Source organism: Pseudophryne corroboree, chromosome 10 (assembly GCF_028390025.1).
Source record: "Pseudophryne corroboree isolate aPseCor3 chromosome 10, aPseCor3.hap2, whole genome shotgun sequence".
Taxonomy (NCBI): Eukaryota; Metazoa; Chordata; class Amphibia; order Anura; family Myobatrachidae; genus Pseudophryne; species Pseudophryne corroboree.
Window position 1 is genome coordinate 355,444,082 of NC_086453.1, and position 27,314 is coordinate 355,471,395.

Here is a 27,314-nt window from a genome sequence, read left to right on the forward strand (position 1 = left end):
ATGGATTCCAGCTCACATAAATTCTATCCTGAACACGGCTTTGATTCTAGAGAACATCTGGAAACATTTTTTTCTAACAATCAAGAAATGGTCTTTAAAGATGACACAATGAAATTTCCAATGGAATATTTACACCGTGTATTCAGTGAGGGTATGTATACTATACTGACAGTATGTATTGTATGTCCCCAACTTACCCCTACTGTAGGTGCGTGCATGTGTGCAGATGTGTTGGGGGATTACCCATTGCGAAGTAAGAACTTGGTGTAGAATATGTTATAAATAACAAGAAGAAACAAATAATGAAGTTTTATTTGATCACTGGTGTGACACAGTTCAAAATAACTCTCAGTAACACCCATTTTATGTGTGTAGAAGAAAAACAGTGCACTGCTATTGCTGCATAACCATTTTTTGTTATTTAACATGTTAATTTTTTTCTGCAAATATTATTGGTGTGAGTATAGATTTTTTTGTTTTTACATTCCACTTTTATCCCTGTTTAGACACATTGGGGTAAATTTACTAAGATGGGAGTTCTATTTAAGATGGAATGTTGCCCATAGCAACCAGTCAGATTGTACTTCTCATTTATCTAGCACCTTCTAGAACACAGGTTCTCAAACTCGGTCCTCAGGACACCACACAGTGCATGTTTTGCAGGTCTCCTCACAGAATCACAAGTGACATAATGAACTCCACCTGTGGACCTTTTAAAGTGTGTCTGTGAGTAATTAATACACCTGTGCACTTGCTGGGTTACCTGCAAAACATGCACTATGTGGGGTCCTGAGGACCGAGTTTGAGAACCCCTGTTCCAGAAGATAATACCTGGAATCTAATTGGTTGCTATGGGCAACATACCATCTTAAATAGAACGGCCATCTTAGTAAATTTACCCCATCTTCTATTGCAGGAAGCTTATAAAATACTGCCTCTAACTGGTTTTAAGAACTGTTGTTGGTAACACTGCAAGAAATTTCAAAATTAATATAATTTTCATCTGTTTTGAACATTTTACCATTTTCCCAAATAACCTTCAAAAACATTACTTTCACTGATCGGTCATCCTCACGGGAGCTCTGTGCAATGCCAGTATATCTGTAGTGAGCAGTGTTTCTGGAAGATGTTTCTGGAACGGGATGTAGTTGGAATCCCGGTGGTCGGAATACCGTCGGTCAAAATACCGACGCTGGAATCACAAGCGCCAGAATGCCAGCAGTGCCGCCACAGCTATTCCCACTCATTTCACTATACACAGAACTTCTCCCCCATACTACCCCTTAGTGCACACAGCACCCCCATATTAGATTACATTATGCACAGCCCCTTCCTCATATTAACCGCAGTATACACCAATATTATATTACATACAGTACATTCAAACACTGATCTTGACAGTCTAATTATGAAGTGCAATCAATACTTATGTTTTATGTCCGCTAATACTGATATTTAATTAATTATGGCTTTATTTTAGTTTTAACTTGCAGAAAACAATAAAAACGTAGCCTTTGGAGGTTCTAAAACTTTTGGTCTCAATCTTGATGTTGGGATGGGTGGGACAGTTTAAAAAAGGTTAAAATCCTGATAATGCAACTGTATTATTCATTAAATGAATTTTAGAGGTAACGAACTTAAGGAAAAGCTTACTTTTACTCAACTGCACCCCTAACCTCCACACTGTTATCTCAATACAAAAACTTTTGTATGTTTTTGACACGGGCAGAATAACAAAAGCCCGGGCAGCCACCAGGGGGGACTGTGGGGACTGGTGTCCTGGGCACTTCCAGAGAGGGAGGCCCACCCCGGCTCCTACCGCCAATACCCGTAGAGCTGCACCAGTCTGGGAATCAACAGCAGGCTGATGCTCAGGGAGGACTTTTTAAAACAAGCCTTATCTGCACCTTAGATCTCTGTGAACCGATCCTGCAGGTTCGCAACACTCCACCTATATGTAACGTCACAATGTATGGCATCACATGGGGGTGGAGCAGTGCGGCAGAATTTTTATTTTGGGAGGGAGGGGCCCTGCCTATTTTGTCAGTCCCAGGCCCCACAATTTCTGATGGCAGCCCTTACTAAAGCACTCTGTTTTTGCAAGGTAAATACTATACACTACATACACACAAATTATTAGATGTATCTTAAAGTAAAGACTTCAAATAGCATCCAGACTCACTGAGAACTTGCAGAACATAAACAGCTGATGTGTAAGTAATGGAGGCAACTTTGGAAACAAAGCTTCTTCAGTAGACAGCTGAGATTCTACCATGATTTAGGACACTAAAGGGGGATATTCAATTAGTGTAGGATTCTCTCCGACACTGAGGATCTGACACTTCACTATTCTATTGCGGGTCGATTCCGCCCATTTCCCTAATGATTCCATACTTTCAGTTTCATCCTCTCTTATGGGCGGAAATGAATGGTCGAAATCGGACCCATTTTTTACTGCAGCGGGGTCGAAAACACATGGATGAGCAGAGATTCCGCTCATCCATGTGTTTTTCGACATTTCTGCAGTTATGACAGGGCGGAAAACTGGAACTTCAATTGAATAGTGATGTGTTGAAAAGTGCCGATTATCGTCGGAAAGTGCCGTCTTTCCGCCTTGTTGAAAATGTCGACACTAATTGAATATTGCTCTAAATGGTGTTGCAAAATTATTTTTCTTTCATGGAATATTTCATCTGAGGTATTTACTAACAAAATAATTAAAAACTGAACCATGATAATGATGCTGAAAAAACAATGGTCAGGTTCTCCTTCTCATGGATTACCCCTGTGGCTAATTGAATTCCCCCCTCAATCGATCAATACAGTACAGGTTGAGTATCCCATATCCAAATATTCCGAAATACGGAATATTCCGAAATACGGACTTTTTTGAGTGAGAGTGAAATAGTGAAACCTTTGTTTTTTGATGGCTCAATGTACACAAACTGTGTTTAATACACAAAGTTATTAAAAATATTGTATTAAATGACCTTCAGGCTGTATGTATAAGGTGTATATGAAACATAAATGAATTGTGTGAATGTAGACACACTTTGTTTAATGCACAAAGTTATAAAAAATATTGGCTAAAATTACCTTCAGGCTGTGTGTATAAGGTGTATATAAAACATAAATGCATTCTGTGCTTAGATTTAGGTCCCATCACCATGATATCTCATTATGGTATGCAATTATTCCAAAATACGGAAAAATCCCATATCCAAAATGCCTCTGGTCCCAAGCATTTTGGATAAGGGAGACTCAACATGTATATGCAAACGTAAAATTAAAAATGTGTTCCTGAAGAGATATTTCATTTAGTAATTGCAATGCCTCTTAGTATGTCTCTGATGACCAAACATGACTGTGTACAGTACACACTGATTGCCACTGAGTGTAATCACACTGTCAGGTGGTAAATTGGGCATTTTAAATGTTCTTAACAAGACCAATAAAACAGTAGGTGGGGTTGGCACACCATTATCTCTAGCACACTGCTGGTAAGTCAGGCTATAGACTGATATCCTCCTTTACCGGGGGCATAGAAATAGTGGAAGGGGCCCGTGTTCAGTCCCAGTTCAGAAGCCCACCCTTATCCAGCAGTGCAGAGCACTAATAGACTGTGGCACAGGTAGATATTGTGGCGGCCATTAACCTAGTGATTTATGTAGCTCTGCCACTGTCAGTTTGGGACTTCGGAGAAGTCTTAAAGAAATGGGAGCAAGGCATCTTGTTTGGGCCCCACTGGACCTAGTGGCCCAGATGGACCAAACGTCCTGCACCAACTATAGATATATTGCTCTGCCGTTCACCATCATAATGAGACCCACTAATCCTAACTAGCACCTTTATTCTCCAAGTTTCATTTTTTCCCAGTTATACTTATTCCTACCACTATCCCAACTTAATTGAGTCATCTCTTCTCTTTGGTGCTGCCACACAGGTCCCGCTGCAGCACTGAGGGGGTGTAGGCCCCAGAGAGGAGGCATGAGCCATGCTAGCAATAAGCTGAACAGTCCCCAGTAAAGCAGGATAAAATACCTTTTGAGAAACATTGCTGAAAAGGCTTCCTGCCTAGTCTAGCGCTGAGATGGGAGGGGCTGGCAAAGAATATGTGGGGCCTGGAAGCTACAGGGGGCGTGACCAAATCCTGGAGGTGTGGTCATGCCCCCATTATGGACAGAGGCATTCATCCTCCTCAACAGCTGGCCCAGGCCTCTGCCAGTACCCACGGACAAGCCTGTGCCCAGGTAATGAGCCTCTATTCTGTATACAGAGTGCTACAAAGCAGCGGCATCAGTTTGTTCCCATGCCAAGTTCTGGTGTGCGTCATATACAGACTCATTTTTTATTATGAGGGAATTATGGTAAAAAATATGTATTTAAACTTATGCTAGATGAATTTATGTTTAAAAAACAAACAAAACTTTTTTTATATATTTGTAAAAAAAACTTTCAAACCTCAGAACATCGGTCGTCACCATCAGAACACCATCATTGCACCATCGCGACTATTATTTGAACAGCCGGAATAGCCACCAGGTGCACAGGGGGAGCTTTGGGGGGGAGGTGGGGGTTACTTTACACTTCCCCATTGGCTGCTACTGTCTGCAGCTGCTGTTTGAGGTGTACTGCAGTGATCGGCCGCATGGTAGATACTGGAGGAGGGTGCAGGGAGAGTGGCAGCAGTGGGATGTTACCTCCCTGCAGCAGCACATGGTATCTGTCTGGCCGCATCCTGTGCAACCAGATCAGATTAGGCACTTGCCGGGGTGGTTGCATCTGATGTGACCATGCCAGGCAAGTGGTTAAGGTCACATCTGTAGGTGTAACACACAAGAGAGCCTAAATGCTGGGTAAAGTATCTCCTATATAATAGCCCTGTGATTCTGTGCCTGGTTCTCTAACGCTGGGCGTGGCTAGGAGATCTCATTGGGTTAGTGGCAGGTCTATCACACCCAGTCCACAGCTGATTGGGCGAGAAACGCCCTCCCACACAGGTTACATCCAATGGGAGGCTCTGCCCTTTGCCTGCTGTGTTTTCACAGAGCAGGATTAGCAATGGGACTGATGGAGCTGCAGCTCCAGGCCCACACCCCAAAATAGGCCCACTGCATCTGCAGCAACATACACTCCAACAATTTACACATAAACATTGATACAAATTCAAAAAGGAAGCATGGCCACGGGTACAGCGCCGTGGCCACGCCCCTTTTCCTATACTTTCAATGGAAGCTTGGAAAGTCAAACAACGGTACAGACCATAAAAAAAAGGTACTGTACCTGCCAAAAAGGTCCAGCTGGAGGGTATGCCACTGCATCTGCAGCAAGTCTCTGCGCTGTACATAGGGGAAAAAACATCCTTTTACTGCAGCGTCCTATGGGGGTCATTCTAAGTTGATCGATAGCTGCATTCGTTCGCTGTGCAGTGATCAGGCAAAAACTTGGCACTTCTGCGCATGCGTATGCAGTGCAATGCGCAAGTGCGGCATACTATTACAACGAATGATGTCATTTTACACAGGGTCTAGCGATGTTTTCAGTCGCACAGGCAGCCACAGAGTGATTGACAGGAAGAGGGCGTTTCTGGATATCAACTGACCGTCTTCAGGGAGTGTTCGGAAAAATGCAGGCGTGGCTGCCCGAACGCAGGGCGTGTTCATGACGTCAAATCAAGTACTGAATGGACTGAAGTGATCGCAAGCGCCGAGTAGGTCTGAAGCTACTTTGAAACTGCACAACATTTTTTTGTACCCGCTCTCCGATCCCTTCGTTTGCACTTCTGCTAAGCTAAAATACACTCCCAGTGGGCGGCGTCATAGCGTTTGCACGGCTGCTAAAAACTGCTAGCGAGCGATCAACTCGGAATGACCACCAATGTCTTGCTGCCAGTCCACTTCCCCCCTCCGGCATCAACAATCCCCACTCCCTAGCCACGCCACAGGTGGAACAAAAGCCGCAGCGGCCACCGGCATAGATGTGTATGAAAGCGGTACAGCGGAAGGCTTTCATAGGCCTCCCTGTGCCATATACTCTCTGAGCCCCGGAGCCTGCTCTGCGTGTGATGTCACAGAAGTGCGTCCCCACCACAGCCGCACCCAGATCCCCAGAGGCCCTGACTCCGCAACACAGCACCTGGCCTGCCAACCTGGAAGCCCTGAGATGGTTAATGTAGCGGATAGAGAGGGTGATATCGTGGAGGGTAATGTATGGACGCTGAATCAATGTAAAAGGTGACAGTGCTGTGGAGTGCAGTCTGGGCCATTGCTACAGTGTTCGGCGCACCCCTGCAAACTATACATTTGCACCCTCGCATACTTTACAAATGCACAGCGCACATAATACCCCCTGTATTAGAGACACTTACACATGTAATGTCCCCTGTACCAGAGACGTTAACACATGTAATGCCCCCTGAACCAGTGATGCTAACACATGTCACACACCCCCTGTAGCAGTGACGCTTACACATGTAACGCCCTCTGTACCAGTGACGCTTACACATGTAACGCCCACAGTACCAGTGCCGCTTACACACGTAACGCCCCCTGTACCAGTGACGCTTACACATGTAAAGCCCCCCTGTGCCAGTGATGCTTACACACGTAACGCCCCCTGTAGCAGTGACGCTTACACACATAATGCCCCCTATACCAGTACCGCTTAAACACATAACGCCATCTGTACCAGTGCCACTTACACACCTAACGCCCCCTGTAGCAGTGCCGCTTACACACGTAACGTGCCCTGTAGCAGGGCTGATTACACACATAACGCCCCTGTCCCAGTGTCACTTACACACGTAACGCCCCCTGTACCAGTGACGCTTACATGCAGCAGTCACACACACACACACACACACACACACACACACACAACAGACACATATATATATATATATATATATACACACACACACACACACACACACACATACATACTGTACATATGCAATACCCTGCACCAGCAAAGTTATCTCATACATAGTCACCTATATGTGTGAAATAGCTATGGTAACAATTAAAGTTCATAGGGGTATATTTACTAAGCTCCCGATTTTGACCGAGATGCCGTTTTTTCATCAAAGTGTCATCTCGGTCAATCTCGGTCATTTACTAAACACTAATCACGGCAGTGATGAGGGCATTCGTAATTTTTTGCTAGTTCAGGTAAAAAATTACGAATGAATACACCATCGGTCAAATTACGCCTGTTTAGATACGAATCTCGGTCATTTACTAAGCAAAAAAACACAAAACACTGCCGTGAAAAATTACAATTCGCAAAAAAGTCCTAAAAAAAAACAGACCTGCTTTTTTTATTCGTGATTTGAGATGCATGCAGGGATCCATGAGATCCGTGCATGTATATCAATGGGAAGGGGTGGGAAAGTGTTTTTTGTTGTTAAAAAAAATTGCGTGGGGTCCCCCCTCCTAAGCATAACCAGCCTCGGGCTCTTTGAGCCGATCCTGGTTGCAGAAATATGGGGAAAAAAATGACAGGGGTTCCCCCATATTTAAGCAACCAGCATCGGGCTCTGCGCCTGGTCCTGGTCCCAAAAATACGGGGGACAAAAAGAGTAGGGGTCCCCCGTATTTTTAAAACCAGCACCGGGCTCCACTAGCTGGACAGATAATGCCACAGCCGGGGGTCACTTTTATACAGCGCCCTGCGGCCGTGGCATCAAAAATCCAACTAGTCACCCCTGGCCGGGGTACCCTGGGGGAGTGGGGACCCCTTCAATCAAGGGGTCCCCCCCCCCCCAGCCACCCAAGGGCCAGGGGTGAAGCCCGAGGCTGTCCCCCCCCATCCAATGGGCTGCGGATGGGAGGGCTGATAGCCTTTGTTGTAAAATAAAAGATATTGTTTTTAGTAGCAGTACTACAAGTCCCAGCAAGCCTCCCCCGCATGCTTGTACTTGGAGAACCACAAGTACCAGCATGCGGCGGAAAAACGGGCCCGCTGGTACCTGTAGTACTACCACTAAAAAAATACCCAAAAAAACACAAGACACACACACCGTGAAAGTATAATTTTATTACATACATACACACATACATACATACTTACCTTATGTTCCCACGCAGGTCGGTCCTCTTCTCCAGTAGAATCCAAGGGGTACCTGTTGAAGAAATTCTACTCACGAGATCCAGGGGTCCAGGCTCCTCGGCAAATCCAGGGATAATCCACGTACTTGAATAAAACAAAAAAACGGTTGCCCGACCACGAACTGAAAGGTGACCCATGTTTGCACATGGGTCACCTTCCCACGAATGCCAGAAACCCACTTTGCCTTCTGGCTAAGTGGGTTTCTTCAGCCAATCAGGGAGTGCGACGTTGTAGCACTCTCCTGATCAGCTGTGTGCTGCTGTCCTCACTGACAGGCAGCACGCGGCAGTGTTACAATGTAGCGCCTATGCGCTACATTGTAACCAATGATGGGAACTTTCTGCTCAGCGGTGACGTCACTTTAGGTCAACCGCAGGGCAGAAAGTTCCCATCATTGGTTACAATGTAGCGCATAGGCGCTACATTGTAACACTGCCGTGTGCCGCCTGTCAGTGAAGACAGGAGCACACAGCTGATCAGGAGAGTGCTACAACGTGGCACTCCCTGATTGGCTGAAGAAACCCACTTAGCCAGAAGGCAAAGTGGGTTTCTGGCATTCGTGGGAAGGTGACCCATGTGCAAACATGGGTCACCTTTCAGTTCGTGGTCGGGCAACCGTTTTTTTGTTTTATTCAAGTACGTGGATTATCCCTGGATTTGCCGAGGAGCCTGGACCCCTGGATCTCGTGAGTATAATTTATTCAACAGGTACCCCTTGGATTCTACTGGAGAAGAGGACCGACCTGCGTGGGAACATAAGGTAAGTATGTATGTATGTTTGTGTGTATGTATGTAATAAAATTATACTTTCACGGTGTGTGTGTCTTGTGTTTTTTTGGGTATTTTTTTAGTGGTAGTACTACAGGTACCAGCGGGCCCGTTTTTCCGCCGCATGCTGGTACTTGTGGTTCTCCAAGTACCAGCATGCGGGGGAGGCTTGCTGGGACTTGTAGTACTGCTACTAAAAACAATATCTTTTATTTTACAACAAAGGCTATCAGCCCTCCCATCCGCAGCCCATTGGATGGGGGGGGACAGCCTCGGGCTTCACCCCTGGCCCTTGGGTGGCTGGGGGGGGGGGGACCCCTTGATTGAAGGGGTTCCCACTCCCCCAGGGTACCCCGGCCAGGGGTGACTAGTTGGATTTTTGATGCCACGGCCGCAGGGCGCTGTATAAAAGTGACCCCCGGCTGTGGCATTATCTGTCCAGCTAGTGGAGCCCGGTGCTGGTTTTAAAAATACGGGGGACCCCTACTCTTTTTGTCCCCCGTATTTTTGGGACCAGGACCAGGCGCAGAGCCCGATGCTGGTTGCTTAAATATGGGGGAACCCCTGTCATTTTTTTCCACATATTTCTGCAACCAGGATCGGCTCAAAGAGCCCGAGGCTGGTTATGCTTAGGAGGGGGGACCCCACGCATTTTTTTTTTAAAAATTACATTGTTTACTTTAAAAAAAAAAAAAAAAAAAAAAAAAAAACCCCAGCACGGATCACACAAATCCGGCCAAGATTGATTGTAAAAAAAAACGGCAGTGTTTTGCTAATCACTGCCGTTAAATTAGGTAAAAAAACACGAATGACATCGACATCGGAAGAAAAGAAAAACACGAATACGACAGCTTAGTAAATTAGTCGTAATCAATTCAAAAAGTTGCAGTTTTACACTGCCGATGTCATTCGTGATTGAACTTTGACCTATTTTCGGAAATTACGAATCTTAGTAAATATACCCCACAGTGTTTATTTCATAAAAATACCACTTAGTGGTAAAAGTTGTTAAAATATATAATACCCTCACAGAGGGCAAAGACTTTTGTGATAGGAATATCACCCCCACGGAAAGTGAATATTTTGGGCGAAAACAGTTCAGAGCACAGGAAAAACTGATGGGCTCGTGGCCCCAGGACTTGGCGACTGGCCAGATTGTGGGGGGTTGCTGTGGCCACCACTAAGAAGATAGGAGCGGGCACGAGAGGAGAGCGGGACTGATCCGGGAACCTAGGGGGAGTCGATAAAAGGAGAAACGGAGAGGACAGTGAGGGAGTCGCTGAGGGGAGGACAACGGAGTGGGATGCTGTGCTGCTCGAGCGGCGGGACGGACGGAGAGAGAGAATCGCTGCCGAGAAGTGCAGAAGTCAGCAAGACTGACCTGAACTCCGGTGACCTCTGAGCGGATCAGCGCGATTTAGGCTCCCGTGTCTCAGCAGTGGAGTGAAGGTTGCGGAGGTGACGAAGGAGGAGTGCTGTCGGGGCGGCCGAGGTAGCAGAGACCTTCCCTCAAGAATGCCCTGCGGGAGGCGGCCGAGGTTAGATCAGCCAACCGGACGCTGGAGCAGTGAGTGACAACAGAAGGGGAGAGTGGTAGGCGGCCCTGGCTACCCCATATAAGGTCAGGGGTGGGCCCGTAATAGAGAGTGACAGAGAAAGGGCCTCTAACTGAAGGGAGTTTACTATTGCCATACACTGAAGGCTAAGCAGTCAGAGAAGAGGGCCTTCTACGGAAGGGAATTTACTGAAATATAGTGTCACGGGATATTACAGACGTTCAGCATAAGAGCACACTTAAGGAATACTTTCAATTAACTATTTGTCAGGCCTGACTAAATTACACTGTATTTAAACTAAAAAGAGCAGCCAGCAGAGTACAGTTGCTCAATTCCCGACAGAGATATACTTACTGCAGCCACAGTGCAACTACAGAGAGTGATGAACAGTGACGTCATTCATCCTGTCAGTGTGTCTATTGAAGATAGTATCAGAAAACTTCTCTCCCAGTAGACAGCTAAAACAAATAAGAACATCAATATCAGTTTTTCTCTAACGTCCTAAGTGGATGCTGGGACTCCGTAAGGACCATGGGGAATAGCGGCTCCGCAGGAGACTGGGCACAAAAGTAAAAGCTTGAACTAGCTGGTGTGCACTGGCTCCTCCCCCTATGACCCTCCTCCAAGTCTCAGTTAGATTTTTGTGCCCGAACAAGAAGGGTGCATGCTAGGTGGCTCTCCTGAGCTGCTTAGAGTAAAAGTTTATTTTAGGTTTTTTATTTTCAGTGAGTCCTGCTGGCAACAGGCTCACTGCATCGTGGGACTAAGGGGAGAAGAAACGAACTCACCTGCGTGCAGAGTGGATTGGGTTTCTTAGGCTACTGGACATTAGCTCCAGAGGGACGATCACAGGTTCAGCCTGGATGGGTCCCGGAGCCGCGCCGCCGGCCCCCTTACAGAGCCAGAAGAACGAAGAGGTCCGGTGAAAGCGGCGGCAGAAGACGTTCCTGTCTTCAACTAAGGTAGCGCACAGCACTGCAGCTGTGCGCCATTGCTCTCAGCACACTTCACACTCCGGTCACTGAGGGTGCAGGGCGCTGGGGGGAGCGCCCTGAGACGCAATAAAAACAGAAATACCTTAGGATGGCAAAAGGAATACATCACATATAGCTCCTGGGCTATATGGATGTATTTAACCCCTGCCAGTTTTCCAGAAAAAAGCGGGAGATAAGGCCGTCGTGAAGGGGCGGAGCCTATCTCCTCAGCACACAAGCGCCATTTTCCCTCACAGTTCCGCTGGAAGGACGGCTCCCTGACTCTCCCCTGCAGTCCCTACAGAATCAGGGTAAAAACGAGAGAGGGGGGGCACTATTGGCAGCTAAATTATAAACAGCAGCTATAAAAGGGAGTAACACTTATATAAGGTTATCCCTATATATATATATATATATATAGCGCTCTGGTGTGTGCTGGCAAACTCTCCCTCTGTCTCCCCAAAGGGCTAGTGGGGTCCTGTCCTCTATCAGAGCATTCCCTGTGTGTGTTCTGGGTGTCGGTACGATTGTGTCGACATGTATGAGGAGGAAAATGATGTGGAAGCAGAGCAATTGCATGTGTTAGTGATGTCACCCCCTAGGGAGTCGACACCTGACTGGATGGTTGTATTTAAAGAACTACGTGACAATGTCAGCACTTTACAAAAAAATGTTGACGACATGAGACAGCCGACAAATCAATTAGTGCCTGTCCAGGCGTCTCAGACACCGTCAGGGGCGATAAAACGCCCGTTACCTCAGTGGGTCGACACAGACCCAGACACGGATACTGAGTCCAGTGTCGACGGTGAGGAGACAAACGTAATGTCCAGTAGGGCCACACGTTACATGATCACGGCAATGAAGGAGGCATTGAACATTTCTGACACTACAAGTACCACAAAGAAGGGTATTATGTGGGGAGTGAAAAAACTACCAGTAGCTTTTCCTGAGTCAGATGAATTAAATGAGGTGTGTGATAAAGCGTGGGTTTCCCCCGATAAAAAAGTGCTAATTTCTAATAAATTATTGGCACTATACCCTTTCCCGCCAGAGGTTAGGGCGCGTTGGGAAACACCCCCTAAAGTAGATAAAGCGCTCACACGTTTATCTAAACAAGTAGCGTTACCGTCTCCTGATACGGCCGCCCTCAAAGAACCAGCGGATAGAAGGCTGGAAAATATCCTGAAGGGTATATACACACATACTGGTGTTATACTGCGACCAGCAATCGCATCAGCCTGGATGTGCAGTGCTGGAGTGGCGTGGTCGGATTCCCTGACTGAAAATATTGATACCCTGGATAGGGACAGTATATTACTGACTATAGAGCATTTGAAGGATGCATTACTATATATGCGTGATGCACAGAGGGATATTTGCACCCTGGCATCAAGAGTGAGTGCTATGTCCATTTCGGCCAGAAGAGCGTTATGGACGCGACAGTGGTCAGGGGATGCGGATTCCAAACGACATATGGAAGTATTGCCGTTTAAAGGAGAGGAGTTATTTGGGGCCGGTCTATCGGACCTGGTGGCCACGGCAACGGCCAGAAAGTCCACCTTTTTACCCCAGGTCACCTCTCAGCAGAAAAAGACACCGTCTTTTCAAACTCAGTCCTTTCATTCCCATAAGTACAGGCGGGCAAAAGGCCACTCATTTCTGCCCCGGGGCAGAGGAAGAGGAAAAAGACTGCACCAGGCAGCCTCTTCCCAGGAGCAGAAGCCCTCCTCTGCTTCTGCCAAGTCTTCAGCATGACGCTGGGGCTTTACAAGCGGACTCGGACACGGTGGGGGCCCGTCTCAAAAATTTCAACGCGCAGTGGGCTCACTCGCAAGTGGACCCCTGGATTCTGCAGGTAGTATCACAGGGGTACAAACTGGAATTCGAGACGTCTCCCCCTCGCCGGTTCCTGAAGTCTGCTCTACCAAAGTCTCCCTCCGACAGGGAGGCAGTTTTGGAAGCCATTCACAAGCTGTATTCCCAGCAGGTGATAATCAAGGTACCTCTCCTACAACAGGGAAAGGGGTATTATTCCACGCTGTTTGTGGTACCGAAGCCGGACGGCTCGGTGAGACCAATTTTAAATCTAAAATCCTTGAACACTTACATAAAGAGGTTCAAATTCAAGATGGAGTCACTCAGAGCAGTGATAGCAAACCTGGAAGAAGGGGACTATATGGTGTCTCTGGACATCAAAGATGCTTATCTCCACGTCCCAATTTACCCTTCTCACCAAGGGTACCTCAGGTTTGTAGTACAAAACTGTCATTATCAGTTTCAGACGCTGCCGTTTGGGTTGTCCACGGCACCTTGGGTCTTTACCAAGGTAATGGCCGAAATGATGATTCTTCTTCGAAGAAAAGGCGTTTTAATTATCCCTTACTTGGACGATCTCCTGATAAGGGCAAGGTCCAGGGAACAGTTAGAAGTCGGAGTAGCACTATCTCAGTTAGTGTTACGTCAGCACGGGTGGATCCTAAATATTCCAAAATCGCAGCTGATTCCAACGACACGTCTCCTGTTCCTAGGAATGATTCTGGACACAGTCCAGAAAAAGGTGTTTCTCCCAGAGGAGAAGGCCAGGGAGTTATCCGAGCTAGTCAGGAATCTCCTAAAACCAGGCCAGGTGTCAGTGCATCATTGCACGAGGGTCCTGGGAAAAATGGTGGCTTCTTACGAAGCGATTCCATTTGGAAGATTCCAAGCAAGAACGTTTCAGTGGGATCTTCTGGACAAATGGTCCGGATCGCATCTTCAGATGCATCAGCGGATAACCCTGTCGCCAAGGACAAGGGTGTCTCTTCTGTGGTGGCTGCAGAGTGCTCATCTACTAGAGGGCCGCAGATTCGGCATTCAGGATTGGATCCTGGTGACCACAGATGCCAGCCTGAGAGGCTGGGGAGCAGTCACACAGGGACAAAATTTCCAAGGCTTGTGGTCAAGCATGGAAACATCTCTTCATATAAACATTCTGGAACTAAGGGCCATTTACAGTGCCCTAAGTCAAGCAAAACCCCTGCTTCAGGGTCAGGCGGTATTGATCCAATCGGACAACATCACGTCAGTCGCCCACGTAAACAGACAGGGCGGCACGAGAAGCAGGAGGGCGATGGCAGAAGCTGCAAGGATTCTTCGCTGGGCGGAGAATCATGTGATAGCACTGTCAGCAGTGTTCATTCCGGGAGTGGACAACTGGGAAGCGGACTTCCTCAGCAGACACGACCTTCACCCGGGGGAGTGGGGACTTCATCCAGAAGTCTTCCAAGAGATTGTAAACCGTTGGGAAAAACCAAAGGTGGACATGATGGTGTCCCGTCTCAACAAAAAACTAGACAGATATTGCGCCAGGTCAAGGGACCCTCAGGCAATAGCGGTGGACGCTCTGGTAACACCATGGGTGTACCAGTCAGTGTATGTGTTCCCTCCTCTGCCTCTCATACCAAAAGTACTGAGAATCATAAAAAGGAGAGGAGTAAGAACTATACTCGTGGTTCCGGATTGGCCAAAAAGGACTTGGTACCCGGAACTTCAAGAGATGCTCACGGAGGACCCGTGGCCTCTACCTCTAATAAAGGACCTGCTCCAGCAGGGACCTTGTCTGTTCCAAGACTTACCGCGGCTGCGTTTGACGGCATGGCGGTTGAACGCCAGATCCTGAAGGAAAAAGGTATTCCAGAAGAAGTCATCCCTACCCTGATAAAGGCCAGGAAGGATGTAACCGCAAAACATTATCACCGCATTTGGCGAAAATATGTTGCGTGGTGTGAGGCCAAAGAGGCCCCTACAGAGGAATTTCAACTGGGTCGCTTCCTACATTTCCTGCAAACAGGACTGTATATGGGCCTAAAATTAGGGTCCATTAAGTTTCAAATTTTGGCCCTGTCGATTTTCTTCCAAAAAGAACTGGCTTCAGTGCCTGAAGTCCAGACGTTTGTCAAAGGGGTACTGCATATACAGCCTCCTTTTGTGCCCCCGGTGGCACCTTGGGATCTCAATGTGGTTTTGGGGTTCCTAAAATCACATTGGTTTGAACCACTCACCACTGTGGAATTAAAATATCTCACATGGAAGGTGGTAATGCTGTTAGCCCTGACTTCAGCCAGGCGTGTCTCAGAATTGGCGGCTTTATCTTATAAAAGCCCTTACCTGATTTTTCACACGGATAGGGCAGAATTGAGGACTCGTCCTCAATTTCTCCCAAAGGTGGTTTCAGCGTTTCACGTGAACCAGCCTATTGTGGTGCCTGCGGCTACTAGGGACTTGGAGGACTCCAAGTTACTGGACGTAGTCAGGGCCCTCAAAATATATATTTCCAGGACGGCTGGAGTCAGGAAATCTGACTCGCTGTTTATCCTGTATGCACCCAACAAGCTGGGTGCTCCTGCTTCTAAGCAGACGATTGCTCGTTGGATTTGTAGTACAATTCAGCTTGCGCATTCTGTGGCAGGCCTGCCACAGCCAAAATCTGTAAAAGCCCATTCCACAAGGAAGGTGGGCTCATCTTGGGCGGCTGCCCGAGGGGTCTCGGCTTTACAACTTTGCCGAGCAGCTACTTGGTCAGGGGCAAACACGTTTGCTAAATTCTACAAATTTGATACCCTGGCTGAGGAGGACCTGGAGTTCTCTCATTCGGTGCTGCAGAGTCATCCGCACTCTCCCGCCCGTTTGGGAGCTTTGGTATAATCCCCATGGTCCTTACGGAGTCCCAGCATCCACTTAGGACGTTAGAGAAAATAAGAATTTACTTACTGATAATTCTATTTCTCATAGTCCGTAGTGGATGCTGGGCGCCCATCCCAAGTGCGGATTGTCTGCAATACTTGTATATAGTTATTGTTACAAAATTCGGGTTATTATTGTTGTGAGCCATCTTTTCAGAGGCTCCTTCGTTTATCATACTGTTAACTGGGTTCAGATCACAGGTTGTACGGTGTGATTGGTGTGGCTGGTATGAGTCTTACCCGGGATTCAATATCCTTCCTTATTATGTACGCTCGTCCGGGCACAGTATCCTAACTGAGGCTTGGAGGAGGGTCATAGGGGGAGGAGCCAGTGCACACCAGCTAGTTCAAGCTTTTACTTTTGTGCCCAGTCTCCTGCGGAGCCGCTATTCCCCATGGTCCTTACGGAGTCCCAGCATCCACTACGGACTATGAGAAATAGAATTATCGGTAAGTAAATTCTTATTTTTTTTCTAACATTAATAACGAATATTACTACAGAACCATCTAGTGTAACCCACTTCAATTAACTCAAAACCAAAACCGAGGTATTAATTCTTGTTATAATTCGAATCCCCAGGACGTGTATTTATATTTTGAGCTTCAGTCAGTTCCTTTAGCCTTAGAGGATTCAAGACTTCACTACACAGTATCTATCAAGGATTACAAAAATATTTATTTCCCACCAGTTTGGCAAGAGATAACCATATTAGCTTATACATTTCGTTTGGAGGATATTGACCCTTATAGACTTCATGTGCACCAACGTGATGGCCATAAGTCCCTGCGCAGTCTAGACTATTCATAAAAATTATTAGACTCGGAGTTAGTTTTTTTTTTTAGAGTAATACATTAGTAAGATACATTGTTGCTAGATACAATATTGTGTCAATGGTATTGACTAATAGTAGTCATATGCATATTATGGTTGTTTCATGTGAGTAATGCTGTTACAGATAATATAAACTTTTCATTTCTACCAGTCAGAGTCAGCTGAGATTGTCGGTTGCAGCATAATAAAATCCTACGTTTATTTGCTTGGGTGTACTGGTAATTACTGTTATAGTACAGTGCTACATGTATTGACATAAACTTTGAAGTTACTATTGGTAAATGTTCATCTAGTGTGTCTGTCAGTGTGAACATTGCAAAAATAAAGTAAATTGTTTCAGTTATAACTACGAGTTGTAAAACGTACTTCAATCAATCTTCTCTCTGCAAAGATCAAGAGGATCACAGAAAAGGTATCATCACTATAAAGTAATATTACATTGAGTGCAACGATACAAACGCAACAATTATTAGAGGTGTACACATACATTACACACATACACAGTCACACATATATACAGTATACACAGACACTGTATATACACACACACACTCACTCTCTTACCAGACACTTATCTAAAGAAGTCTGGCTGGCTGAAGCTGTAGCAGCTCATCCTTCTGCTGCAGCATGGTCCCGTGTAGCTCTGCCCCTTACTCCCATCTAGCTCCGCCCACTTTGGCTTCCTCCCTGCCACTGAATGTCACACAGGGGAGGGGAGGGGGGAGAGGAGGTTTTGTGCCGACGGCGCCAAAAGGTAGAGGAGGCTTTGTTCTGCCGGCGCCAAGGGGGAGAAAAGGTTTTGTGCTTCCGGCGCCGCTGCATGTGTGACAGCAGCCGGCAGCAGCAGGGATAGCAACAGAAGCTCAGCACAGGGATGCAGAGCAGGGATAACGTCTCTCCTTCCTGGTGCCTCCCTGCACTGAATCCCTTTGCTGAGCGGCTAGCGCCGGCCCTTTGTGCATTGTCACTGACACTGCACAGCACTCTCACCTTTTACAGTGATTCAGCCAGCCAGTCAGTTCTGCCAGCCAGTCACTATTGTTAGCACCAGTGTCCCAACGCACCACATTATAGGGAAGTAGACGCACTAGATAAACTACAGCTCCCAGCAGCCCTTAGCACCCAAGCATTCCACCCATTAGGGCTGCTGGGACCTGTAGTTTATTGCGTACATCTTCTTCCCTGTAATGCGGTGCATTGGGACACCGGCGCAAATAGTAACTGGCTGCTGTGCGATTCTCCGAGAGAGCCGCTGCCAAAGGGAGGACAGCAGCTTGCTGAACGGAGGAGAAGCAGGATAAGCATTACCTGCCCCTCCCCCACTCACAGTACCTCCGGATCCCATCCGCGGCACCCCCCCCCCACACACCCTCTCCAGCACCTGTGATAGCTCCAGACCCCCTCCCCCACCCTCAGGATTTGTGGCTCAAGTTACTGGAAATGCTGCTCAAATAACCACTTACATTCCACATATAGTAAACTGAAGGAGCAGCAGGTGTGTGGTGAGGCAGTTGCTTACCTGTAACAGGACATTACATAGTGATATATAGAATAGATGATACATAACATATTACTCTCTGTAATCACTGTAATCTCTCCCTGCAGGTCACATTAAGGGAGACCTTTTGATTGACATCAGTGCTGGATCTTTCATTCATAATCTCTATACACCCAGTGGATATTTCAAACAGATCCTTGTGCTGAAGTGCTCTGAGCAATGTATTATGGAGGTGAACAAATGGATTAACACACATACCGGAGCGTTTGATTGGTCTCACGTAATGGCATATATTAAATGTCTAGAAGGAAACAGGTAACGTATCTTCAAAAACATCTATCAAGAGTAATCCCAGTGTCAGTACACAGTAAACTATTCCAAATGCTCTACATGCAAAAATAACATGTTCTGACTGGGGCTCATCATTACCACTTTAATACTAAAATCCCAGACCCGACCATGGGGTCAATCCAAATCAGACCATGAATTTACCCTGGTTACACTGTTGTGCTGACCCCGGATATTACCAGGCCGGCACCGTTCACACTGCACTGCGTCTTTGAGATCAACGCTTGGAGATTACATAATCTCCAAGCAGGGCCAGCAACAGACATCTCAGGGTCTGGTACACAGACATGTCTGGGCCCCCCTCAACCCCAGACCATTGGTGGATTTTATCCCCCCCCCCCCAGTAAAATCCATCACTTCAGTGAGCTCAGCAAAGCCATTTGCAGACTGTGTGACCGAACTGGCTCAGTGGATTCACTGTGACTGGCAGTGACTTCCTATTGGAAGTCCTACCTGCCAGTCATCCGCAGGACAGGTAGTCCCATTGGAAGGTGTTTCTTCCCTCTGGAACTGCCAGACCAGGCTGAGAATAGCAGAGAGCAGGCTTCCTGTAGGAAGACACTCCCTGCCTGATTGTTAGCCCAATCTGACTTCTACAGGCTGCTGCTGATGCAGTCCACAGAAGCTGGGGTTTAGCGCATGCACACTCAAGCTGCCACCTTTGTGCAAGCTCTGGTCCTGGCACCGGTTGGCTCCGTTGCACAGGTGCCTGGACACAGGACATTGAACTCTCCTCTGCTCTCTGTCAGGGGTAGCAGCAGCCCCCTACCCAAAAAAAAATAGGAGTCGCCTCTACACCAGACCCACACATACCTCTACTGCATGTGAAAAAAAGTATTGTATTACAATGTTAATTTTACATTGTGTATTATATAATATACTATCAAGAAAATATTATAAACATTATAAAAAGTACATATTCTAAATGATAGTAACATCGCTTCCACTCTGGCACTTACCAACAGCCTGGAAGCGCCACTATCCCATCCTGCTATAGTTCCAGTCAGTCTCCCAATCCTGTTCCTTCTGCACCACGCAGATGTACACCATGGCAGAGACAGAACAGGAAGATGGGGAAGAGCTCAGCACCGTGCTGGTGCAGGGCATCTAAACGTCATTCATGCAGAGTGCGGAGGACCGGACGGTTACCAGGGGGGTTACCGGAGGGGGTGTACATTATTAACTGTGCTGCAGTGTCATGCTACATGGTGGCAGGTGGCCATGTGATTAATTTGCATTCCTTTACTAGGCACCATTGTTGGGCTTACTAAACCTCGGGGCACCTCAGGCTCTTGGGGCCTGGCACGTGTGTACAGTTTGCAGGCACCGGGAAACCAGCTGATCAGGACCCACAGGGTGCCTACATCACACTTAGGCAAGCTGCTGCTGGGCTGCCCCCAGCCTCCGTGTCTCCAGTGAATGTGGCCCCATAGCAGCTCCATCCACTGTACCCTCTATAGTTACACTGGCTAATGCTTCATATCTACCCGATAGTTCTGCTGTCTTGCAATCTGTACTGCCATTTTTATTACCTGACTTACCTTCATTCCCATGCACCTTCCTCCACATTGATTTATTGATTCCTCCCAATGCTTCAGAAAAAAAGACTGATCTTAATCAAGCGAGACTCTTAGCTCTGCTCCAAGCCCAGACACAGAGCGAATCCATCATGCCCTATAACAAAGAAAAACAATGGGGGGTAATTCTGAGTTGATCGCAGCAGGAAATTTTTTAGCAGTTGGGCAAAACCATGTTCACTGCAGGGAAGGCAAATATAACATGTGCAGGGAGAGTTAGATTTGGGTAGGTTATTTTGTTTCTGTGCAGGGTAAATACTGTCTGCTTTATTTTTACACTGCAATTTAGATTGCCGATTGAACACACACCATCCAAATCTTACTCTCTCTGCACATGTTAAATCTGCCTCCCCTGCAGTGCACATGGTTTTGCCCAACTGCTAACAAAATTCCTGCTGCGATCAACTTGGAATTACCCACTATGTTCTACGGAATAAATACAAATGACATTCCAGTGTATAATCAGCAGAGCAATCATAGAACTCAAATCAGAAACCGTGGTATGGTCCTGTTCTGTCTCCTATGCGACTGATATGGGTAGGTAGAAGACAAACTAGAGGACATGGACTATTGGGCTATTCCTAAGTCAATGTTACTTGAATCTCATCTTTCATGGTGGTGCATTGTCAAGGTTCAGCCAAACTTTTTTTCTCAATTTGATGCACCACACTATTTATTTATATGTAGAGGTGTATGCCAAACCCCGTGTCTTGGTTTATGGTTTTGGATCTGTATTAATTTTGTGTTTTGGTTCTACTTTGGCAAAACAACTGTCAAATGTTTTAGCTTTGGTTTTGAATCTGTATTAAAAAAAAAAAAAATCTAAAAACTTCTAAAATTATGTTATTTTTGGTTATCTGCCATTTAAAATGCACCTGGAAGATGAAAGTATAGAATAATCCCCAATTTCCATCACCTTCGAGGAATCCTTTCAGAAAACAATGCCTCCCTAAATTTGATCTTCCCACCCATTGATTCTCCATTAAACATACTTTACTATCTCCTAAAAATATATCTTATTTCTCATGTGGTGGCATGGCTAGTCCTAGATCCAAATGAACCTTATTGTGTTTGTATATTTCAGTGATCAGTGTCAGGACAAAGACATCACATTGAAGACGGCAATAACAAAGATCATGAAATGTGACACTGACAAAGAGAATCTCACAGACCCGGAGGTGCTCCCACCAGCAGACTGTGTCATCAGTGCATGGATGTTGGATATCATCAGCAAAGACCAAGATGATTATATAAAGAATTTCAGGAAATTCATGAAGCTACTAAAACCTGAAGGATACCTGATATTGTTTGGGTCCATAAATGCAACTTATGCGATGGTTGGGCAGGACAAGGTACATGTGTTCAAATATGATGAGAACTTTGCAAGAAAAGTTCTCACTGATGAAGGGTTTGTTATTGACCACTGTGTAGTCCAGAAAAGAACAGCAGATAGTGACCTTACTGACTATAAGGCATTTATATTTATCACAGCTCACAGAGAGTAATTAGGGCCTGATTTTGAGTCACATGCTTTGTCGAACGTATTGGAAATGTTTTGCGTGTTCCCAATAGACTCTGGCTTTTTTCCATAGTCTACTGCACATATGCACATAGAATCAGTGTGATTTGCCAATGGATGGGATGCCAGCTGTCAGTATACTGACAGCGGCATCCCATCCATCACAATTGTGACATCCCCCCATTAAGGTCCCTATCCCTCACCTCTTCCCTACCCTAACCCTTCCTTGGGAGTGCCTAACCCTAACCCTCCCCAGTGGTGCCTAACCCTAACCCTCCCTTCCCTGCTGCCTAACCCTCCCTGCATGATGCCTAACCCTAATCTCCCCCTCTAAGTGCCTAAACCTAACCCTGCCTCCACGGTCCCTATCCCTAACCTTCCCGTCCCTGCTCACTAACCCTAACCCCTCTTCTCATGCCTAAAGCTAACCTCCCCCTTTCCTGTGCGGTAGATCGTCAGCTCTTCCCGCTGTGAGGATGATCAGGATTCTGTCTGTCTGTATGTATGTAGACGCCAGCATTGCGTCCTCCTTTGGGATCCCGGCATTGGTATATTGACCGCCGGGATCCCCTCGGTCGGGAAGGTATCTGCTTCCCATGCAGGTCTCTGAAAACTTGGCACCTGCGCCTTGTTCCTTGGAACATCTTTACTGTGCATGCACAAATCGCAATAAAAATGGACATGGTAGACATTTTCCCAGTTATTTCTGTAGCTCTGCAGCCAGCGCCGTGCTGACGGAGCTGTAAGTATAATTATATAGTCGCAGGGTGTGTGCACCACACCCCCTGCACATACCATAGATACACCAGATGGTGCTCCTGAGCAGTAACTGGGTGATGACAGGGAGGTGGCTATTTAGATACACAAAGATGGTCCATCTTATGGGAGTGTTAGAAGGGTTTCTGGAGTGTCGTTGAAGGGGGTTGCATACACAGGGGGTTATTCAGAGATGAACACAGATTGCTGCATATGCAACAAGATCTGCCTTCATCTCTGCACATGGGGGGTAATTCTGACTGAGTTGATCGCAGCAGCAAGAAAGTTAGCAATTGGGCAAAACCATGGCCCTCATTCCGAGTTGATCGGTCGCAATGCGAATGTAGCAGAGTTACACACGCTAAGCCGCCGCCTACTGGGAGTGTATCTTAGCTTCTTAAAAGTGCGACCGAAGTAATCGCAATATTGCGATCACAAACCTCGTAGCAGTTTTAAAGTAGCTTCAGACTTACTCTGCCTGTGCGATCAGTTCAGTGCTTGTCGTTCCTGGTTGACGTCACAAACACACCCAGCGTTCGCCCAGGCACTCCCACCGTTTCTCCGGCCACTCCTGCGTTTTTTCCGGAAACGGTAGCGTTTTCAGCCACACGCCCCTGAAACGCCGTGTTTCCGCCCAGTAACACCCATTTCCTGTCAATCACATTACGATCGCCGGAGCGATGAAAAAGCCGTGAGTAAAATTACTTTCTACATAGCAAAGTTACTTGGCGCAGTCGCAGTGCGAACATTGCGCATGCGTACTAAGCGGATTTTCATTGCGATGCGATGAAAAATACCGAGCGAACAACTCGGAATGAGGGCCCATGGCCCTCATTCCGAGTTGATCGGTCGCAATGCGAATGTAGCAGAGTTACACACGCTAAGCCGCCGCCTACTGGGAGTGTATCTTAGCTTCTTAAAAGTGCGACCGAAGTAATCGCAATATTGCGATCACAAACCTCGTAGCAGTTTTGGAGTAGCTTCAGACTTACTCTGCCTGTGCGATCAGTTCAGTGCTTGTCGTTCCTGGTTGACGTCACAAACACACCCAGCGTTCGCCCAGGCACTCCCACCGTTTCTCCGGCCACTCCTGCGTTTTTTCCGGAAACGGTAGCGTTTTCAGCCACACGCCCCTGAAACGCCGTGTTTCCGCCCAGTAACACCCATTTCCTGTCAATCACATTACGATCGCCGGAGCGATGAAAAAGCCGTGAGTAAAATTACTTTCTACATAGCAAAGTTACTTGGCGCAGTCGCAGTGCGAACATTGCGCATGCGTACTAAGCGGATTTTCATTGCGATGCGATGAAAAATACCGAGCGAACAACTCGGAATGAGGGCCCATGTGCACTGCAGGTGTGGCAGATATAACATTTGCAGAGAGAGTTAGATTTGGGTGGGTTATTTTATTTCTGTGCAGGGTAAATACTGACTGCTTTATTTTTACACTGCAAATTAGATTGCAGATTGAACACACCACACCCAAATCTAACTCTCTCTGCACATGTTATATCTGCCCCCCCTGCAGTGCACATGGTTTTGCCCAACTGCTACTAAAATTCCTGCTGCGATCAACTTGGAATTATCCCTACGGGGCCTAATTTTGAGTTGATCGCAGCAGCAAAATTGTTAGCAATTGGGCAAAACCATGTGCACTGCAGGGGGGGCAGATATAACATTTGCAGAGAGAGTTAGATTTGGGTGGGTTATTTTGTTTCTGTGCAGGGTAAATACTGGCTGCTTTATTTTTACACTGCAATTTAGATTGCAGATTGAACACACCACACCCAAATCTAACTCTCTCTGCACATGTTATATCTGCCCCCCCTGCAGTGCACATGGTTTTGCCCAACTGCTAAAAAATTTCCTGCTGCGATCAACTTGGAATTACCCCCCAGATGCAGTCCGTCCTGTATGTGTGAGGCCACCTCCCTATGCATCCATGGTAAGACTGCAGATGCATTGGAACTATGGTTGACCCCCGGCAGCGCAGTCTGGCTGCGCTGTCAGGTGACTAGCTGGAATTTTTTTATTGGAGCGGTTGCGTGTGACATCATGCAACCACCCCTAAAATGCTGCTGACCCGCACCCATTTTTCCGGCGCTGCCCCCTGAATGCCGTAACTCCGCCGCTGCAATGCCCACCACTGTTAATCACATTGCTGTTGCATACATCGGGAATGTGACCGCAATGTTTGTGTCCGTGCAGCCGCTGTACGGCAGCTAGGCATGCACAGATTTCCGACATCAGCAAGCTGCACTGCGCGCCACTGATGCGGCTGGGTCTGAATGACCACCACAGATAATTAGGTCACACTCAGACAGACAGAAACTCTGCACCTAGCATGGGGCTGGGGCATGTTTTATGGCGCGACTGATGGTGGCATGTTAAGACTCACTGGGGTGAATTTACTAAGATGGGAGTTCTATTTAAGATGGGATGTTGCCCATAGCAACTATTCAGATTCCAGGTATTATCTACTAGAAGGGGCTAGATCAGAGGTTTCCAAACGCAGTCCCCAAGGCAACCCAACGGTCCAGGTTTTAAATGTATCCATGCTTGGCCACAGGTGACTTAATTAGCACCTTAGTCAATTTGATTTAACCACCTGTGCTGAGCCATGGATATACCTAAATCCTGGACTATTGGGGTGCCCTGAGGACCGCGTTTGGGAACCTCTATGCTAGTGTCGAAGTCAGAAAAATGTCTCAATGCACACTGCCATATTTGCACCGCACACTGGTCCGTGCTGCGCATGCGTACGCTCTCCCGTGGAAGCGCATACCCGCAATAGCGTGCACTCGCACGCGCAGTATGCGCATTTACGGTAGAGTTTATGTGATCGTAGCGTGCGACTCATTCGTTACAAAAGTTCACAATTAATGTCGTTTATAGATCATGTTCCCCTCAATAGTTTCTGTAAGTATGGTTTAGATAGAATGTCCCTGAGCGGAGGAATCCCTCTTTGTATTGTACGAAGGGTCTAACAGGAGTCATACAGCAGTATTTGGTACCCATCGGAAGAGTATTTAATTAGCAATATTCCGGTGTTGGTTTGGAGCGTATTAATCGCTCGTGCGAATAGTTATGAACATAAGAAGTTTATGTCCATTTCTATTATTTACCCATACTCAGGTATGCGGCGGGAAACCCAGTTTCCCACCCACCTGAGCCGTTTAAACTCAGCACAGCCCACCTGTATGAATCAACCTATGACCTTTGGTTACAGTACAGGGCCGAATTCCTGTGTCCAATAAACTGAAGGATTGTAGGACCAGGAGATTGCATTGTGTGTGGGGCATAAATAGGCAGGCCGACCACATCCAGCTCTCACTCTCTCATCAACGGTTATCTGCTGATAATCGGGAGCTGGATATCGAGGCGCAGGCGATCATACCCTTTGTGCGTAAGTTCTCTCCGTAATCATTGTCTTTCTGTGAGCCAATTCCTCTCTCTCCCTCTGTGTCTATTTCTCTCTCTCTATTTTCTCTTTTCTCTCGTAACTCCCCTAGACTAAACTTTATAGTATTGTATTGTATTGTGTTAGGCCAGGATAGTATTGTAGTTTATCCCTTAGTTAGGTGTTTGGTTAGGAAGTCTTTGTTATATTGTAGTGTATCATTTGTACTGTGTTACTCTTTTACAAGTATACTAGATATAATACAGATAATAGGCTTTGGAACCCTAAAACAGTATCTGTGTATTTACTATAGTGTTAAGTGTTCACTTTAGCGTCGGTGACGCTCAAACAGCTTTGTAGGTAGTCAGGCTACACAAAGTTGCATTTACACCCTGTACTCACATTAAAGGTATTCTGTGTGTTTCGTCGGTATAAGGTTTAATATCAAGGTATAGTGTTGTGAGCGTCTGCATCGCTGGTGACCTCCTCGTGGTCTCGAGTGTATGCTACGCCATAGCGAATCATTCCCCTAGACATAACCATTAACGTGTCCTGTGATCGCTGGGCCGTGAGCGAACGTGACGCTTGAGCGTCTCGCCTACGGCTGAGCGATCGTTACGCAAATAGCGTACCATTACGGTATTTCTTAAGTAAACAGCGTACAGTGTTCTTAGCTTCATAAGGGTTGTTTATACGACATAGGAATTTAGCATTGTCAATTGCGGGCTCGCCCGGTCCTTTTCACATCTGCACTAGGTAGATCAGCAGACTTTATCCCCCAGCAAAAGGGTGGGAGGTTGTCTCACAGTTGCTGACGGGATAAGCGTCTGCTTCGCTTAGGTAAAGAGTGCTGAAGGAACCCGGTAACCGGAAGTAAGAACAAAACGCTTGTGTCTTTTAAAACTGTTTATTTTTCTTTTGTCTTGCGTACGCACGCATATACCTGCATTTCTTTCCACTTGTATATTTCATTTTTCGTATATCACTATTCCTGTTTGCCAATTTTATAGTTGATAGAAAGTGCAAAAAGAGATTTGCTGTTATTTAATAGTAAAAGTAATAATTAAAGTATAGAACACGGTTTTGTCTTAGAGACGAGGCAGCCAGTGTGCAGTGTGGATTGCGGTGGATGATCAGGGATCATCTACATTGATAAATATTGTGTTACGGTGGATCCTCTGCATTGCGTACACGTGTCGCTAACAAAGACTAGCGTACGCAATCCGAAAGGCAGACGCACGCAGCGTACATTA

At 46.6% G+C, this 27,314-nt stretch overlaps 1 protein-coding gene across 1 annotated transcript; it reads left to right on the forward strand.

Moving 5' to 3' along the window:
* LOC134965641 (nicotinamide N-methyltransferase-like) lies at positions 1 to 21,891 on the forward strand. Its single transcript, XM_063941976.1, has 3 exons — positions 1 to 151; positions 18,569 to 18,776; positions 21,471 to 21,891. The coding sequence occupies exons 1-3, from the start codon at positions 1 to 3 to the stop codon at positions 21,889 to 21,891; spliced, it is 780 nt and encodes a 259-aa protein (XP_063798046.1).
* The last annotated feature ends 5,423 nt before the right edge of the window (positions 21,892 to 27,314 follow it).